Here is a 20,181-nt window from a genome sequence, read left to right as displayed (position 1 = left end):
GGTGGTGTCTGTAAGATTGGCAAAGGCCTGCGCCGTCAGCGTGGACTGAGTCAGAGCAACGGCAGCCGTCACAGCCGTTGCAGTCAGAGTCACGAACAGTGCTGCCAAGGCCGCTGTGATCCCAAAATCCCTCTTATGCCTGAGCATGGGTAGCTGGTCCTGTTGGTAGACGGGATGAACCCAAACAGATTCGTTAAAGGGAACCCACATCAGTGGGGGTCGAAGAGCCAGCATAGCATACGGGAAAGACCCATTCCAGCAGTTCCCTGTAAAACAAGATTGGTTACTGCACTTGAAGGTGATGTCAACAGAGAACACCCATAAGTAGGGCGGTTTTACACATGCGGCCTCAGAGTTAAGGGTGACATTGGTGGTTCCATTAGAGGCAGAGGCGTTAATAGCAAGCACAGGTCTTAAGTCCATGCAGGCTCCCGTGGAGAGGCATAACCAATTTTCATTAAGGGGGAAGGGGAAACTTGTTGCCAAATTGTTGCTTATTTCCTTGTAGGGCTCCCACCAAGTCACAGCGCCATCAAAATATTGGTGTCGCTGTGACTCCCACCCAGTCACAGTGAGTATGTCTGTACTGCGTGGAAGAGAGAACCGGGACCACCAAGACATGTTTAGATAAGTAACTCCCACGCCATCGACAGTGCAGGGCTGCCACGAAAGTTGTGACAGATCCACCATCTGTCTTTTACGGCTTGGGGATACACGGTACGGGCATGTGGGAAAATCGGGACGGGTGTGCATGGCTGCTCGGGGTCTACAGGCTAGTTGGCTAGCATGTTTACCCGAACATTCAGGCGGATACAGAAATGGGGCGGACAACTTTACCGTCAGGGAGGTGTCGTGCCATTTTATAAAAAAGGGCAGGAAGCCTATGCATGATCCCAGATGACATGAGGGGTAGCTAACAGTGGAAAAGATGACCACATCATTAGTGATGGGGAGGTCAAAACGTATGGGTTTGATGGTTAGCGGTATATCTGGTATGCAGGGCAATCTGGCGGAGCAGTTTTTTGCGTACAGCTTTGGGAGAGAGGGGGCTGTAGTAGAAATCATGGCTAGCGCTGGCGGATGGTGTATTGCCGCCCATACCAGGTCTGCTCCTATTTCAGTGGTGGTGGTGAGCATCAGAGCCAGGAGGAAAGGGGTTGCCGGGAGGCGGCGTGGCCTAGCCATTCTGGCTGCGCCGTACCCTAAAAGAGAACCAATTACTATAGAGAGCATAATCATTATTGTGCTCCAGAAGTCATACGGTATCGCTCGGTCGAGCAGCAGTATCCTGGTCGGACCGATCTTGACCGGGCTGTTCGTTGCCGTTAAGTTTTGGAGTGTCCCCTGCATTGCGCTCCGTTGGATTCGCTACGCGCGTCAGCCGTTCTGGAACCCACAATGGTTCTCTTCCTGGTTCCTGTGGGAAAACACAAACCGCACCTCGGTTCCAGCTGACTACTGGATCCGGGCCCATCCATTGTCCCGTCAGGACATCTTTCCATTTCACCCATCCCCTATTGCTAGGAGATGGATTACAATGTTCCATAACCGGGGAGTGGTTGTTGTTGTTCAGGTTCAAAAAATTGTATGTGAATAGTGCCATGGAGAGCCGTGCCTTTGGGGGCAGGCCCTGGCTTACTCCCCCTTTTTGTTTTTGTAAAATTTCTTTAAGGCTTCTATGAGCCCTTTCAATGATTCCTTGGCCTTGGGGATTGTATGGAATACCATGTTTTAATTGAACCCCCATTTTTTTGCAGAACTCATTAAAGGCTTTGCCTATATAGGCTGGTCCATTATCAGTTTTTAATATTTTTGGTTTGTCCCATGCGGCCCAGGCCGCCAAGCAATGGTTTATCACATTAGACACCTTTTCGCCTGTCTCCGCAGTCGCGAATATAATATGAGAACAGGTGTCCGTGGAGACATGGACATATTTAAGAGATCCAAATTCTGTCATGTGTGTGACATCCATTTGCCAAGTATCGCCAGGGATCAACCCCCTGGGGTTAACCCCCGTTGATACGGCAGGCGTGTATGTGGTGCATGAGCCGCACAGTCGCACGATGTCCCGCGCGTCAGCCCTGGAGATGTGGTACTGTTTGGCTAGCGTCCTGGCGTTGACATGGAATTTGTCATGGAACTGACGGGCTTGCTCTATTGGAGATAACATATTGAAAATCCACAACGGGCGAGTGGCCGCGTCAGCAGCCGCATTGCCTTGTACCATGGGCCCTGGTAGGCGTGTATGTGCTCTTATGTGAGTGATGTATATTTTGTTGTGTCTATTTATGAGCAATGTCTGGATAGACAAAAACAAATTAGTCACTTTGGAGGTTGGCTTAATTGGGCCTGCAGTCTCAAGGACCTGCATGGCATTGACAACATATTTTGAATCAGAAACAATATTAAGGGCCCCTGGGAACTTCTCGAGGACGGTTTGTACAATTTGTAACTCTACCACCTGTGGTTGATCTGGTTCAAACTGTATGTTAACTGGAGGCATGCCTGAGACCACATAGGACCCTATCCCGGTTTTTGACCCATCAGTATAGACTGTTGTTGCAGGAGTAAGGGGTGCAGGGGCGGTGATTTTTGGAAATATCACCGGATGTTGAGTAATAAACTGTAGTATAGGGTCCTTAGGGAACTGATTGTCTATCTCCCCAAGAAAAACACATCTCAGGATGGCCCAAGTATCTATGCAAGCAGTCAGAATTTTTATTTGAGAAGCGGTATAAGGCACCCGAATAGCGTGAGGCGTGGAGCCAAAGTGCTGGATGGCTCTACCATGTGCCTCCAGAGCCAGGGAAGCAACTGTTTCCGGGTAATGTTCAATAATCTTGGCAGGTGAAACCTTAGGGTGCACCCACAGAAGTGGTCCTTTCTGCCAAATCACTGCCGTGGGCTGAGAACTGGTCTGCAACAAGCAGACCTCAAAAGGCTGTTCTGGGTCAATTCTCTGTAATGTAGCTTTGCTTAGGGCCTCTTCTATCTTTTTTAGAGCAACTCTGGCTTCTGGGGTGAACTCTCTAGGGGAGGCAATATCCGGATCTCCTCTCAGGAGATCAAACAGGGGCTTTAAGTCCGAATTGGGGATGTGCAAGTAAGGTCTGATCCAATTTATATCTCCCAATAACTTTTGCATGTCATTTAGGGTTGTAAGATTATCTGTTCTGATGGTTACCTTCTGTGGAGAAATCGATGTAGGGGAGACTTTGGTACCCAAGTAGGTTACTATGTCTCCTCCCTGAATCTTGTCAGGGGCAATATGTAAATTGGCCTTTCTCAGGGCCTTGACCAGTTGGCCTAGCATATCCTCTAACCTATTTACATCTTTTGCACTGATCAGCAGATCATCCATGTAATGAATACACCTAACTCTGGGGAAGGCCTCGCGTAGGGGGGCCAGTAGAGAATCAAGGTAAATCTGACACATGGTGGGACTGTTGGCCATACCCTGGGGTAATGTGACCCACTCGTACCTCTGATCAGGACTTTCTTGGTTAATGGTGGGTAGGGTAAAGGCGAATCTATGGGTGTCCTCTGGATGCAGGGGGATTGAGAAGAAACAGTCTCTAAGATCTATAACATAAACTGGCCAGGACTGAGGGATGGCCGAGAGAGCTGGCAGCCCCCTCTGGATCGCCCCCAGGGGTTGCATCTGCGCGTTGACTGCCCTTAGATCATGGAGCAGCCTCCACTTACCTGATTTCTTTCTAATAACAAAAACAGGGGTATTCCAAGGGGAGGTTGATGGCTTTATGTGCCCTGCCTGAAACTGGGTTTTGACTATCTCGGTTAATGCTAAAAGCTTCTCCCTGGGTAGGGGCCACTGAGGTACCCAAACCGGATTTTGGGATTTCCAAGTGATCTTAATTGGAGTGGGCAGGAGAACTTTCTCAGTGGCCCCTAGGAAAAACCCAGCCCATGTCTATCTTTCCTTTTTTCTACAGATACGGGAGATGTCCGGCCCTGCAGGGCAGAGCCCAAGCCCTTGCCAGGGACATATCCCTGATTTCTAAGTATGCCTTTAGCTTGGGGAGAACAGGTGGATGTAAGAGTGACATCCATCTGAGTGAGGATGTCTCTCCCCCACAAGGATATCGGCAGCTGTAGAACAAAAGGTTGAAAATGTCCTTGGTGACCTTCCTCATCACACCAAGGCAGGGTCACGGCACTAACCTGGGGGGCAGCCACCATCCCCAACCCTTGGAGTGTGTTATCAGCTGTATTGGTGGGCCAGCTAGAAGGCCAGTCTTTCTTGGAGACAATGGAGCGGTCCGCCCCTGTATCCAGGAGTCCTGTTATTTTTTTACCATTAACCCTGAGCGAGAGCATGGGTCTTTTATCAAGAGTCATATGAAGTCCTTCAAAAATTTCTCCAGAGGAGCCAAAACCCTGATCCCCTCTAACCCGTTGTCTAGACTGGAATCTCTCATGGAGACTGGGGAGCAATAAAAGTTGTGCTATCTTATCCCCCTCATTAATCACCATGGTCCCTACATGAGATTGTACCATAACCTTAATGTTTCCTGTGTAGTCTGAGTCTATAACTCCAGGGATCACGGTAAGGCCCCGGAGGGCTGTGGAGGACCGTCCAATCACTAAACCAACTGACTTTTCAGGTAGCGGTCCTTTGAAGGTGGTCCCGACCACCTGAACGCCCATATCGGGTGTTAATAGGAGTCTGGAGGCGACACAGAGGTCCACGCCTGCTGACCCAGGGGTAGCCCTTGTGGGGGGCTGCCACCTTGTGCTGTCCTGTCTAGGGGGTGGGGGCCCATCCGTAGGGAGGGCCCCCTCTGGCCGTTTTTTGGCTCCGGAATCTCCCTGCCACTAATACGGTTTCCCTGGGCATCAAAAACTGATCTGCAATCTTTTGCTTTGTGAGAACCTTTACCGCACCTTTCGCAGGTCCCCGTTTGTTTGTCTGATTCCTGTCTTCTGGGTATAAATTCCCCCCGTCCAGTCTTGGGGCAGTTTTTTCTTATGTGGTTAGGATCCCCACACTGGAAGCATCCCCTGGGCTTACCAGGGTCATTAGCCTTCTGAGGCCTTGTCTGTCGTAAAGCGGCAGCTAAAAGGGCAGCCACGCCTGAGTTGGACAGTGGCCCTCCTATTTCTCTGCAAATCTTGATCCAAGCTTCTATGTCTTTACCCTTGTGGGGCGCTATGGCTGCCCTGCAGTCCTTGGTGCACTGCTCAAAGATCAACTGTTTAACAAGAGGAGCAGCAGCAATCGGATCTGAAAAGAGTCTATCGGCTGCCTCTTGCATTCTGGCCACAAAATCCACAAAAGGTTCTGCGTTGCCCTGAACAATTTTAGAGAGGCATTGTGAGGCCGCTCCTGTGTTGTTTACCTGCTTCCAGGCACGAATACCTATGTTGTGTATTTGTTCATATACACCTGGAGGGAATCTGGTTTGATCTTGGGCATATTGACCCTTACCCATAAGCATGTCCTCATTTTGTCCCCTATGGCCCCTAGCCGCATTTCTCTCGGCCTGCTCGGCAGCAAACTCAGTGTACCAGGCGCGCCAGTCCAGAAAAGCCCCGGGGGCCAGGCAGGCTTTAGCCAACTGGGTCCAATCACTGGGTGTCAGGAAACCACCGGCGGACAGATTTTCCAACATTGTTATAGTGTAAGGAGCAGTAGGGCCAAACGTGGCAACCGCAGTTTTGAGCTCCTTAATTTGCTTAATCTCCAGTGGTTCCCAGTAATTGGGTCCCTGGCCTTGCGCCAGGTGTACCGGATAGAACCCACATTGTTCGTACTCATTTGCCCCATGGGGGATTTGTTCCATCTTAAATGTCCATCTACGAAAGTACTTTTCTTGGGACCTTGGTATTCTCTCACAAGATGGTGTCTCCTTGTGAGATGACTGTCTCTCCCTATCACAAAATGGCGCCTCTTTACAACATGGCCGACCAGCCTTTGGGGCACAAGATGGCGGGTCGCCAGGCAAATAAGATGGTGGCTCTGCATGTGACAACGGTCCAGGCCACTCCCTCCATGGGGGTGGCAACAGAGGTGGGCCCCAGGCTGCCATCTCCCCATAGGAACTGGCGTTTGGGACCCCCCAGGGTGGCGCGGAAGGCTCTATGACCTTCCGTTGGGGAGTGCTCAAGAGTTCTTTTCCCTTTTTTAGGTCTGTCTGCATCTTGACTAGATCTCTACGTAAAGCTGCGAAGGGATTAGGGGAGTCACTTACCTCATTGTCCTCGCCCTCCGAGGTATCTGAGTCTGAGGAATCCGAGGCAGGGGGCGCCTCTCTCTTGCCTCGCTCTCGCGAGCGCCCTCGCACGCTCCCTGCGATGGACCCCTCCCGGGAGGACTCCGAGCGGGCCCCCTCAAAAGCTCGGCGGGCCCGAGAGAGCCCGTCCGCGCTATCTTTAGCCCCGTTCCTCTCCCCTTTGAGGCAGGAATGAATCATCTCCCAGAGCGGCCGAACCGAAAGTGGAAGCCGGCACTCCGCTTCTGCTCGTTCTAAATCTTTACCCAATTTCTCCCAACAAGGCAGGGACAAATGTCCCGTCGGCAGGAACCAGGGTGCCGCCTCATCTATTTGTTGGAGGAATTCTGCAAGTGTCTTGGAACTTATTGATATGCCTGAAATCTTGAGCAGGTCTTTCACTGCTCTTACCAGTGACTTGGAACTCTTAGTGGGTAAGTTGCCCATGCCTGTCACTGAGAAGTTTGTTCTCACCGTGTGAGGCTAGTCTGCCACGTACACGTGAGCCTGAGGGGAGTCTAAAAAGCCCTGTAGGTGCGCGCCACCCAGAGCCCAGGTTTATCCCCTACTCACCTGTCCTGCAGTGCAGTACTGGAGCGTTGTCCGCCTCGTCTCGGGGGTGATCAGGTCCCCGTACGGGCCACCAATTGTCGGTGTCGGTCCCGGCCGGCAGGAAAAGCACACGACAAGAGTTGTTGGCGGACAACCTTTCCGTTTATTCTCTCTCTCTCTCCGTACAGCCTGCTCCGGGATCCCCGATCCCGCCCGAGGGAAGCCTCCTCTGGTCCGCCCTCCGCGGCTCCTTGCGTGCTTCTCTCTGCGCTTCTTCTCTCTTACTCTATTCTCTCCTATATCTCCTTCCTATTCTGCCTCTCTCCAAGGGTGGCACCAGTATATATACGGATACAGTGTCCAATCATATTAAAGTAGGCAAGGCAAGCTGATTGGCCAACGGCAGTTGTTGCTGGGCGGACTGTCTTACAGGGTGTGTTGTTTACTAAGCAGGAAGCAGGATATAAGCGCCATCTTGGCACACTCGATGGGAGGGGTAATCTAGCTCAGGCTTCACTCTTTCCTACAGGCCTCATATCACCCGGCCAGGGCCCCCAACATGTTGCCTTCCTACTGTTCCTTGCAGGAGGGAGCGCATTTCAAAAAACTAACTGAGGAGGATCAATACAGGCATTCTTGGAATAATAAAGAGATAGAAACCTGAAATTTGTTAGAGCATTAGTCATTGAAAGAGATTTAGCGAGATCCCACCCCAGGCTATTTCGTTTTCCTGCAGAAATGGCAGGCGCTCAGAAATAATGGTCAGAGACGCATGCTCTGAGGTGACCAAACTCCTAACCCTGGTCAACTGCTGTGTAGCTGAGGGAACCAGGAAGAATACAACTGCTTCCTCTCAAATTACTGTTGAAAATAAAAATCAGTAATAAAATGAAATCATCTGCATACCCATAATATAGTCAGGTACCAGGTACTTTTGTATGACTCAAGATACCAAAACTTCTCAGTACATTTCAGCACCATTTCATCTTTAGGACTTTGGCTTAGTTGTATTTAGCATATTATTTCTTTCCTCAGGGGAGCAGGTGTGTTGAGGGAAATTCATCTCTGTTGTACTTTTATTGTCAATATGCACTGTGAAAGTCATAAACAGATTTACTCCTCCAAAATACTGATATTTCAAATCAGATGAAAAGTTTAATGTAATTGAGCTCCTACTTAGTCGATTTAAAACAGGCCAATCAGTATCAGCTATTTCTCCATTCCAAATACCAAACATCATGACACATGCGATGTAAGACCTGGGAACATACAAAACTGAAGTGCTGAGATTGGAGATGAAAAATACAACAAAATGATTCTGATAAGAGGAGCCATAATCAAGTGTGTATGGTAGTGTGATTAAATATTTTAAAAATAAATTAAATTTATAGCAAAAATTAGCAAAATAATAACTTCCACGAATGATTTCAAGTTTAAAAACCCCAAATCAATATTTATTAACATTTTATGTGCCAACAAGTCTGTTATGAAAATACATTTTCATGGACCTATGAGGTTGAAGTTTGATAAATTATTCTTTAAAAAACTCTTGCCTGTTTGCAATATTGTCATTTGCCCAAAGGGTGCTAATATTAGACTTCCAAAATAATTGATTAAAATAGTACACTTAATATTTTATATGTTCACATGTCTTCTGGCTGAGCAGCCATTGGTGATACAGCTTTTTCTGAGTTTTGTTTACGCTTATAAAGTTAGAGATGACTATAAAAATATAATTGTATTTTCTAGGAAGAATTCTGAGGAGAAATTTTAAGCAGGTTTGATTAGAGTGACTGTAGGAAAGTTCAGGAATCCTCTAATCCTACATGGAGGTCTTCAACAGCAAAAGACTCACGAGATCTCCAAATTCACAAACTGCACGTGTCTATTGATGTTGCCAAAGAGCCAGATGGCATTCAAACTTTCAGAATAAGGAGAGCATTTGCAATATCCATAGAACACTTGTTTGCTCCAATTGTCAGATGTCCAAGAGCTAGATTACATACAGAATGATATTTATAATTATGTATTTATAATGATATTTATAATGAACCAAATATGTTTCTTTGTATTGTCTAGATTACTGTTTCATTTATTATATTATTTATTAAGTATGTTACCATTAAACAACATGTAAGAAATATTGGATACTCTGAGCTTGGATGATCACTTTCTAGGTTAATTTCTTTAAAGGAAGCAAAATCTTTCATGCTTACAGATGCCTGCCTGCATAGTAATATGCAGTATTGAACGCAGAGTATGACAAAAGTCTTTCACTCATCAATTACTCCATTACTGATTGTCATGAATTTTGAAATTCTACTCATGCTTCCCTAAAAATTTTAAGCATCCTCACATCCTTACTCATAGATATGTTAAAACATAATTAATGATAAGAATATTTTAATCAGTAGAGACAGGAGAAGCTTAATAGTTATCAAAAATATGTTTTAAAGTGTTTAAAAGCATACAATTTGTGGATATATAGATGCCTGTCCATATATTTTAAGTTTCATGAAGTTCTATTTCTTAGCATGTGAAAAGATCAATCAAAATATAAATATAAGAAATCAAACAAACCATTGGTGAGAGAAGCTGCATTATGCATCTAATTATACACATCAGCACACCTGTGAGGTTCCATTTTGATTGGTCCTTCTCATCATTTAAGCTAAATGGATTTGAGCCACCGACACATTCAAACTGAATCGTCAAGTTATACAGTATAAGGCAGAAGGCTCTTCCCAAAGGACACTTTTGAGTTCAGCTCTGTGTAATCAGCCCAGATTGGTAAAACCAAACAAGCAAACAAAGTCCAATTACTCTTCATTATTCATTCTGCTTCTGTATTTAATCAATTAAAAATGATTTTTCTATCTTCCACGTCTCCCAGTTTCTGCTGGTCATACTGATGACTGCATAATTTGGAGTCATACTGATTACTGAATTACCTAGATAAATACTGCAGATAGTTATTTTGATAAAATACACAAGTAATCATTTAGTTTCCTTATTTGCAGTTCATGCAAAAGACTTTTCTCTTTGCCTGTAGCACTAAGTTTATCAGTCGACAAAGTACCTTTCATTTGTCTTTCCAACATCTGGCTGCAATCTATTTTACAACACAATGCTATGTTTAGTTTTCATGAAAATTCACGCCTATAATTCATCAAGAATTTCATTCCTCCACTTTATCTTTTGGCTTTCATGTCAATTATATCAATGTAATGCCCTACTGTTTGAACATGGAAGACAAAATTCCCCTTGTTGGAGAGCTCACAAAATAGAGCAGGTCACTACTACTTTATTCCTTTCCCAAAGTGCTACATATTTGTAATATTTTTAGACACCTTTATATTGCTTTATGAGTTTCCTCAATAGATTGTAAGCTTCTTAATTTAGGGGATTTATTAAACTTATTTCTATGACTTTCACATATGCTGAGTTGAAAGCATATAATAATTTTCTCAAAATAAATAATTTAAGAAAACTATTTATGTAATATGAATATATGTGACCCAAATTAAATTTGTGCTATTCAGAGTGGGAGATTGATATATGAGATAAATAGATATACATATTAGTGTGTGTGCAGACTCTATACACTCACTTACATATACCACGCATATCTATCTCCAAGAGCACTGCTTAAATACCAAAATCTGTGGATATTATGCCTATTATATAAAACAGGTGTAGTATTTGCATATAATCTATACATTATCCTCTGTACTTAAATCATCTCAAGATTACATATAGCTCACACAATGTCAATGCAATATAAATAGCTGGTATGTTGTGATACGTAGGAAATGACGGCATGAGAAAGTGCATATGTTCAGTGCACATGCAACTAACTTTGAAATATTTTTTAATGTGAGGCAGACGAAGTGCATGTACACGGAATCTATGGAAAAAGAGGATCTGCTTTATGTGTATGAGAAAACTGTTTTCCTTTGAAAGTGTAAAGAACAATGAGATATTCTTAATATCGTCTGTCTGCTTTGTTTTGATATTCTTTATCTCACATGTGCATGTACAGCAAGTAACAAATGCGCTGATGTTTCATTGTAAATGACTTATAAAAAGCCATTTCTCTTCAAAAGTCTCACTAACAGGTTTAGAGTTCTGCCACCTGAAAAATATTTGAAAGTAATTTGGAATACTTTTATGAATAAACAGCAATCAAAATTATGCTTCAAAAATTGGAAGGCAAGAAGAATTTACAGCTATATAAGTTGGTCTGAAGAAAGAATTGGAAAAGAATAAAAGCAGGCAGCGATGGCACTGATGCCCTGACCTGTAGTTACAGCAATTCCATGGAGAATAAGAAGCAAAAACAAGTTTTTTCTTTAGTTACTACCCAATGTCTTTGATAAAAATTGATAAAAATGTACCATCAACCTAGACTGTAGAATGCAGTGTTAAAACTCAATCTGTCACAGCCATACAGCAAATTCTAACACTCGTGTGTGTGTGTGTGTGTGTGTGTGTGTGTGTGTGTGTGTGTATGTGTGTGTTTGTGTGTGTTGGGGGGATGGGTGGGTGGCATGGTTAGAACTTTCTGAATACCCTTTTAAACCACTGAAGCAAAAATGAAGCATTAGCAGCTCCAATTTTTATGTGTTGGAATATCTGTGTACCTCTGTAAATTCTAGTTCAATCATATGGTTTAATATGCAGTTAATCTTTAGGGTAGACCTTTTCATTTTAAGATTTAACATTTCTCCCTGAATCAGATTTCTGATCAATTATTTGTATTAATACTAGCTCATTGTTAAATTAACCTATAGATTTTCTGCATCAATAACTGAAAATAATATTATGTAAATATTTACATTGACATTTCTTCTTATATTTCATAAAATAGGCAATGATCTAAATGTGATTTTTTCAGTTACTATTAAAGCTTGTTAATAATATACATAAATTCATAAATCAAGCTGCAAGACTGGGCTATGATTTTGGAAAAAATAATGAAAATGATCTGAATTTTGAATTATTTTTTTATAATTGGAATGATTAGAGATGCATTGATCTCTAAATATTACAATGTTGAAAAATCACTATTTCTATTTCCCCATTACTATCTGAATAAACTATATTGTTAAAATAATGGAATGCTTATCTTATCAAAAGAAACAAATTTACCTCAATTTCTACCACTTTAACACACTAGGAAATGTAACCTTGTGTTCACAAGAACACTCATTCTCAGAAAATATCAGATTTTTTACATAACCAAGATTTTAAGACTAGTTAGTATTTCAAGAGGCTATAATGACACATTCTTTAAAAATTGTGATCTTCAAATTCAAATACAGTTGTATTTAATATAAGATACACATTAAACACTAAATAGAATTATCTAATTTTGGATAAAAAGAAACGTCCTTCAGTTAACAATTCAAAGACAAATTAAAAAGCTACATGATACTAAGAAAGATTGCTAAATTATGTGTACTGAAATACACATTTTGATCACCTCATTCAACTTCTATCCCATACAGGTCATAAGAGGATTGTAAACCATCAAACCCAAGATCAGTTACATATATTTTAATGTATTCTTTTGTATGCTTGAAAAATTAAAGAGAAAATAAAAACGAGCATCTGAAATTGCAAAATGTTCTAAGCTGTGAATGACTGAATTTGTCCTTGATGATTAATCAAATATTCTGGCATTCAAGCATAATATGTTGTTTGTTTAATCCTTTATTTGTATGGATTTTTTGTTGTTTGTTTAGAATCGAAAATCTATGGATAAACATCCCACCCCAAACCTGAAACGCCTGCCAGAGCCTGTACTGTGTGGCTGAGTCAGGGAGGAATCCAGGCGCTGATGGAACAAGCACAGACTGGGCACTGTTCCTGCTATCTGCTCAGCACCGGGCAATGGAGACGACCATCTATCCCCTCGACTGAAGAAGAGGGGAGTTTTGCTCCAGAAAAGAGTTACCCCACCGCAGAGCCCGGGTGAGAGAATCCTTGGATCATAGGTGTGCAGAGAGGAAGCACTAGGTATGTGTCTCCTTGGGTCCCTCGGAGGAGGCCTGAATTCACAGGGCTTGTAGTCTATTGAAGGAGGCCAAGCTTGGAGGAGAAAGTATAAGACAGCGTGGCCCTGAAGAAGCAGTGTGGTGGTGTCTTCGACCCCTGGCACAGCCACCTGCACTCAGTGGAATCCCACAGTTTAAAGTATTATGGCCAGCGTACAGTTTGTCTGGATCAAAGCCATAACCTTCTTAGTTCAGGCTAAGGAAAGTGCAGGAGTGGCTTTGACACGTCCAGTTGTCGTTCGACACTAGCGATATCACTAAACTTACAAGTACAGGAAAGACAATGTAATAGTAAAAAACAACAAGTTTTCTCTCAGTGTCCATATCCAGAGTTCACGGCATGTTATTCAATAATAAAGGTTTATAGTGACATACAGGATCGTGTGAAACAGGGCAGCAGAGCCCTAAAATGGAGCCAGGGAGCCCGAATAGAAAGGAAAACAAACAACCAGGGAGCAGAGTTCCATGAAAGGTTTACAGAACAGATGAAAACTATACAATTTCAAAGAGAAATAAATGAGAACTTTATGGCATCATCACTCAATATGCCCAGGTGAATGCAGAAGAAATTAATAAAAAACTGGGCAACCTGACCAAAGCTGCTCAAAACATAAGTGAGAGATTCAATAGGATTATAGAATCCTTGAAAATATGACAGATGGAAATTTCTGAGATTTATAAATTTATACATAATTTATAAATCACAGAGATAGGGTAAAGACTGAATGTCAGAAATTCAGGAAAAATGCTATTTAAAAACATTAAAAGAAGTCATTAGAAATGCAGGAAAATGCCATTCAACAGCTAATAAATGACACTAAGAAGACCAAAATAATGTTACTTGCAGTTAGAGAAAAGCTAGAAGATAACACAGATGGTATTATTAACATGTTCACAGAAAATTGTAGCAAAAATACGAGAAAGGAGTTCAACATAAAAAGGAGCAAAGAATACAGAACACCAAACAACACTGATAACAAGAGGCTCACCAAGATGTATCTCTATGAAATTCTCAAATATCAAAGAGAAGAAAAAAACTAAAAAACACTCAAAGGAAAAAATGAAAAAATATAAATATATAAATCTAGAACAATTAGAATTACAGCAGAATTCCCAATGCAAACCCTTTAAGCTTTTCTAGCCTAAAGAGCAGATAACTTCCAACCAGACTAACCTTGTCAGCAAAGCTTTCCAATAGATGTGAAATAAGGATGTTTTTGTGAGGAAGGCCATCTCAAGACATTTATTACTACAAAACAGCACTCTGGGCAATAACTACCAATATCCTAGTTAATGAAACAAATGCAGCTAGAATAAATGAAACACCAGTTAGAGTAACTGGAAAAAAAAAACTGACAGAAAAAGAAAAAACAAAGGACTCACCAACACAAAGAATGCCATAGTAGTAACTAATCAATACATCTCAGTAATATCTCTCAACATTAGTAGCTTCAATTCTTTAATTAAAGGACACAGATTGGTAGACTGGATCAAAAAAAAATGCAACAGTCTGGTGTATTGAAGAAACTCACCTAATCCACAAAGAAATTCATAAATTAAAAATGAAAAGATGAAAACCAACATTTCACTCAACAGGACCCCAAAGACAAGCAGGGGTAGCATTTTTAACCTCAAACAAGGTAAACTTCAAGCTAAAACAGACTAGACGAGACACATAGATCATTACAATCCACAAAAGGGAGCAATCGAACAAGAAGAGATTATATTGATAAATACATATGCACCAATTTACTGTACCTTTAATCTTCATGAAACAAACACTGGTGAATGTAAAAGATCAAATCAGTATTAATACAATTATAGTGGGCTATCTTGACACCTCACATTCATAAAGAGACTGATCAAAGAAAAAATCAATAAAAAAATTTCAGAAACGACCACACCCTTGAAGATATAGGTTTAATTGTTGTTACCTTACAGAGTAATCCTTTCCGTTACAACAGAATATAGATTCTTGCAGCACATGGTAATTTTTCCAAGGTAACTCACACGAGTCCACAAAGTCTGTTTAGGTAAATATAAAAGAACTGAAATTATCTCATATGTACTACTTTAACAGTGAAAGTAGAAATCAATGATGGAAGAAATTAGCAAAAAATTGTGAGAACCCAGAAAATTCACAATACACTCCTAAAGAACCACTGGGTCAAAAAAGAAATTAATGAAGACATTTTTAAAATTTCTTGAAGTTAATGAGAAACCTAATAGAAATCACTGTAACATGTGGGACACCACGATAATTCAACATAATCAATACTAACATTAGGAAAGCTGAGAAAACTCAAATAAATAAACTTATGAGAAATCTTGAGATACTTAAGAACCAATCACAGTGCAGGCCCAAACATAAATTAAGGCGGAAATTAAAAGATTAGAGCAGAAATCACTGGAATGATGATAATACAAAAGAAATCAATAAATTAAAGAACTAGATCTTTGAATCCATAAATAAAATAGTTAAGCCTTCAGCCAGACTTACCAAGAGAAAAAGAGAAAAGAATTTCATCAATGCATAAGAAATGAAAAAAGCAAAAAATAAATAAACAAGATGGAAAAAGCAAAATTATAACAGACACTGTTGAAACCCAGAAGATAGTAACTACTTTGAAAAAATGTATTGCAAAATTTGACAAATTTTAAAACATTGATGTCTCCCTAGACTATACAAATTATCAAAGCTAACCCAAGAAGATCTAAATATACTGAATAACTCAATAACAATAGAATCAATATAGTAATAAAGTAATAAAGAAACCCAGGACATGATAGATTCACTGTAGAATTCTATAAAACATCTGAGGATGATATACGACCAAAACTTCGCATGCTTTTCAAAGAAAATGAAAGGAATGGAGTGTTCCCAAATTTGCTTATGAAAGCCTGTATCATCCTGACCCCAAACCTGGATAAAGACCAAAGTATAAAGTGAATTACAGGCCAATCTCCCTAATAAACATAGATGCAAAAATTCTTAAGAAGATATTAATGAATAAAATTCAGCATATTAACAAAAGTATCATATAGTATGATAAAGTAGGTTCCATCCCAGAGTTGCAAGGGTGGTTCATCATGTATAAGTCATAAATGTAATATATCACATTCACAAAAATGAAGTCAAAAATCATATGACCATATCAACAGATGAAAGAGAGGCTTCAGACAATGTACTCTAATTGTCATGATAAAATCCCTGAAGAAAACAGGTATAGAAGAACCATTCCTGAATTTGATAGAAGCTACTTATGTCAAAACATCAGTAAACACTATATTACATGGGAACAAACACACTAAAATCAGGAACAATTCCTTAAAATCATCACAAATTTTATTCAACAGTTTTTGAAACATTAACCACAGGAATCAGGTAAGAGAAAAAAAATAAAAGAAATATATATGGTAAAGGAAAATGTCAAATTGTAATTATTTGCAAATGGCAGGTTATTCTACATAGAAGACCCAAAGAACTCCACCAAAAAACTCTTAGCATTAGTAATTAACTTAGTAATATAGCAGGATACAAGATAGATGCACAAAAATCCTTAGTAATTTTTACACCAAAATGAACTTGATGAAAAGGAAATTACAAAAAGGATAAGTAGCTTCAAAGTAGCTTCAAAAGAAATGAAATGCCTAGCAATTAACCTAAGCAAGGAAGTAAAAGACCTTGACAAAGATTACTGAAATACTCTGATAAAGGAGACTGAAGAGTACATCCGACAATGGAAGGAAAGATTTACCCTGCTCCTGGATAGGCAGGACCAATACCAACAAGAGTCCATACTTCCAAAACTGTAGTAAGATTTGTTTATTCATATAATTATTTATTTTTGATGCCAGATATTAAATGCAGGACCTTCCAGGCAGGTACTTATGCCACTGAGTTATAATCCCAGACCCTACTATAAGAGTTAAAGCAATCTAAATCCAAATAGTAACACAATAATTTACAGATCTTAAGAGGACAACCTTAAAATTCATTTGTAGTCAGAGGAAACTCAGAGTAGTAAAAGAAATTTCGGACCAAAAGAGCAGAGCAAGAGGAATTGCGATGCCTGATTTCAAACTACACTACAAAGCAACAGTGATATAAACAGCATAGCACTGAAATGAAACAAAACAAACAATCAAACAAACAAACAGATACATGGGCCAGCAAAATAGAATGGAGGATACAGAAACATCCCAGACATATTCAGCTATTTAATCTTTGACAAAGGAGCCAAAGCATACCTTGGAGGAAAGAGAGTCTATTCAACAAGTGGTGCTGCCAAAACTGAGTAACTGCAGAAGATTGAAACTACACCTATATCTCTCACCATGTACTGAATTAAAATAAAAATGGATAAAAGGTATCACTTTTAAAAGAGAAACACTGAGCCTACAGGAAGATAAAATAGGTACAATAGGAATAGCATGGGTGTAGGAAAGGGTTTTTCTAAAGAGTTGCATTGCAATTGTCCAAGAAATAGCAGTGAGAATCAACAAATGAGATTACATCACGTTGAAAAGTCTCTGTACAATTGGGGAATGAGCTAGTTTAGTGAAGAAACAAACTCCAGAATGGGAAAGTATTTTGTTCTAGATGCTCCTCAGACAGAGGACTAATCTATACAATATATAAAGAACAAAAATCATAGACCACCTAAAATTAAAGACTGAGATAAGGAACAGGCAGGTGAAATGGACACTTTACAGAGGAAGAAGTTCAAATGGTCAGCTAATACATGAGACACTATTTATCTCTGGCCATCAGGGAAATGCAAATTAAAATAATTCTAAGATGTCAAAAGAATGACAATCATCAAGAAATTTAAAAAAATTATAAAATTATGACAAGCCTGCAGGGAAAAATGTATACTCCTATATTACTGGAGAGAATATAAATTAGTACAATCATTATGGAAATCAGTATGAAGATTTCTCAGAGTACATTATTAGAAATTCTGTATGATTCAGTGATCACTCATAGCTTCACACAAAATACAAGCATAATGATGTTTATTCATGCACATCAATCTTTATAGTAGTATAATTCATGACTAAATCCTAGAAGCAGCTTGTATATCCGTCAAAAGATAGCTGGACAAAGACAAGGTGGTAGCTATATATAATGGACTACTACTCAGCTATAATGGATAAATGAGACATTTGTAGGAAAATAGAATTCACCTGGAAAATACAACGTTAAATAACATAAACTGGACGTAGGCTCAAATATCGTACGTTATCTGTTGTTTGAGTAAGGCGACGTACAAAGAGAAGGGTAGAAGGAGACAAAAGCATGTATCTCTTGCAAATACAAAGGACTCCCAGAGGTCACAGGAGAAGGGGGAGAGGGCAGGGGAGGTGGAAAGAGGTGGAGCAATTCAAGCCACGTGCAGGATCCCAACAACTGCAATGAATGTGAGCACTGCTTGCCATAATCATGAGGTAAGATTAATCATATGAATGGTAATAAAAATAGGGAAAGGTAAATTAGAGGAGGGGTAAGGAGATTTTAAAACAGGGAGCAGGTTGTATAAGTACATCCCCAAGATTACTGTAAAATGCATACATTACAAGAACATACTAATTAAACATTTTAAAAAAACTAGTAGATGTTTCAGAATTGTATCAAAGATTAAAAGATTACAAAAAGTAGCTTAGAGAATAGACAATATGACTCATTATTTTTAGTCAAATTATTTTCTTATTACTCAGAGGTTAAACCAAGAAGCAAGACTGAGTTAGTTGAATTTTTTATTTTGAAAAGTTAATACATTGCAAATTCTCAATACAACATTTATATTTTTTTCTAATTTATGAAGTGACAAAGAAAAATAGACATCATAAATCACTAAACAGAGAAGAATAAGGTATTGTGTATAAAGTCATTTCCAGTTTACATGAAGACTGAAATTATTAAATTTTAATGTAACTCTCGCTTACTGTTTCATTATCATGTCTATACAGTAAATTTTATAATTTAATATATGAATGTATTTCAGAAAATTTATAAACCAGTATTAAAATCCCACTGGTTGACTCATATAATTTGGAGAGATAAAGTTTGGATATATATAATATTTTAAATCCTGAAAATTTATAAATTCTACCAATGTTTCTTAAAGCATAAAGAAAGCAAAACATTCAGGAATTAGTTGTAATTGTTGTGATAGTTTTGCAGATCATCAGAAGCAGCCTTCATTATTATGAAATGAATTTGAAAATAAATGATAAGGTAACATAACCCCACATTTGACTATAGTAAAATGTTTATTTATTGATTTAATGATTAAAACATGCTTATTAGCTTGATGCTTGCAATATTGTATAAGATAAAAAATAATGCATCATAAGGAGTAAAAATTATAAATTCTCAGTACTGTATTTTCCAGCTTACGTCTTGAAAACACATCTATATAATGGAAACTCATTTCACTCTGACTAGTTAAATACTGATATCTTATTCCAAATTATAAAACCAATTAGTTTTTAGCGAAAGAAAATGATTTATAGAGTTAATACCTTCACTCTTCTGTAATTATCCTAAGTTACCTAACTCCTCCGAGTCCCGATTTTGCTACCCAAGAATATAAGAAAATAACCTTTCTTCTTCTCCCAGCCTATGAGGGTGTTCAGAAAGGCTTAGTTACCTCAACTGTTTTGTTTGTTTGTTTGTTTGTTTTGTTTTTTATACCATACGGTAGGTAAGATCCAAAAACTAAAATATTTATACTAGTGAATATCTTGAAATCTTTTAAAAAGGAAATACTACAGTGGCAGAAATGGGACATGAAAGTGACTATTCCTTCAACACAATGTATGAACAGCATAAACTACTGGCACCCAGTCAGAGCAGAAAGAGCACAGGAGCTCAGACGGATGTGAAAGACCAGAGACTGGAACACTTCAGGAGTGTAGAACGGTGAGATGTGGAAGACAGCGATGCTGCTTTCCAACCCGAACAGGAGCAATCCTGGGAGACGGAAAAGACTATGAAGGGCAAGAAACACCAGGGAACAGCACTGCATACATTAAACGCAAAGACAAATAGCTCTGTGTCTCTGGGCCTCGCTTAATAAATTGTTCGCTATATCCTTTATAACAGGCATGCTGCTGCAGAAGGAGGTTACAGGGAATGCTTTTTGTATTTTTATATTTTATAGCCCTTTTCCATGTAAGTCTCATTTGGATTCTAATGTAATTTCAACATAGTTTTTATGGTTTAATAAAACTTGCACACATTAAAGTACCATTAAAGTGTTACACATGGTTAATAATACAGACTTCTGAAAGCAGCTATTATTAAACTGAGCAAGTCATTAATGTCTTTA

At 39.8% G+C, this 20,181-nt stretch overlaps 1 protein-coding gene across 1 annotated transcript in view; it reads right to left on the bottom strand.

Moving 5' to 3' along the window:
- Positions 1 to 1,255: 1,255 nt before the first annotated feature.
- LOC106028440 (endogenous retrovirus group K member 24 Gag polyprotein-like) overlaps positions 1,256 to 20,181 on the bottom strand; it is a 53,371-nt gene continuing 34,445 nt past the window's right edge. The window contains exons 2-4 of the mRNA XM_063227091.1: positions 5,361 to 6,580; positions 5,033 to 5,213; positions 1,256 to 1,410 (exon numbers count right to left, since the gene is read on the bottom strand). Coding sequence (XP_063083161.1) covers positions 1,256 to 1,410; positions 5,033 to 5,213; positions 5,361 to 6,580 — 1,556 coding nt within the window. The remainder of the gene's footprint in view (positions 1,411 to 5,032; positions 5,214 to 5,360; positions 6,581 to 20,181) is intronic.

This window comes from Cavia porcellus, unplaced genomic scaffold (genome assembly GCF_034190915.1).
Source record: "Cavia porcellus strain 051 isolate PalLab524CR breed Dunkin Hartley unplaced genomic scaffold, mCavPor4.1 scaffold_16, whole genome shotgun sequence".
In the NCBI taxonomy this organism is placed as follows: Eukaryota; Metazoa; Chordata; class Mammalia; order Rodentia; family Caviidae; genus Cavia; species Cavia porcellus.
This window is presented reverse-complemented; position numbering and strand designations above follow the sequence as displayed.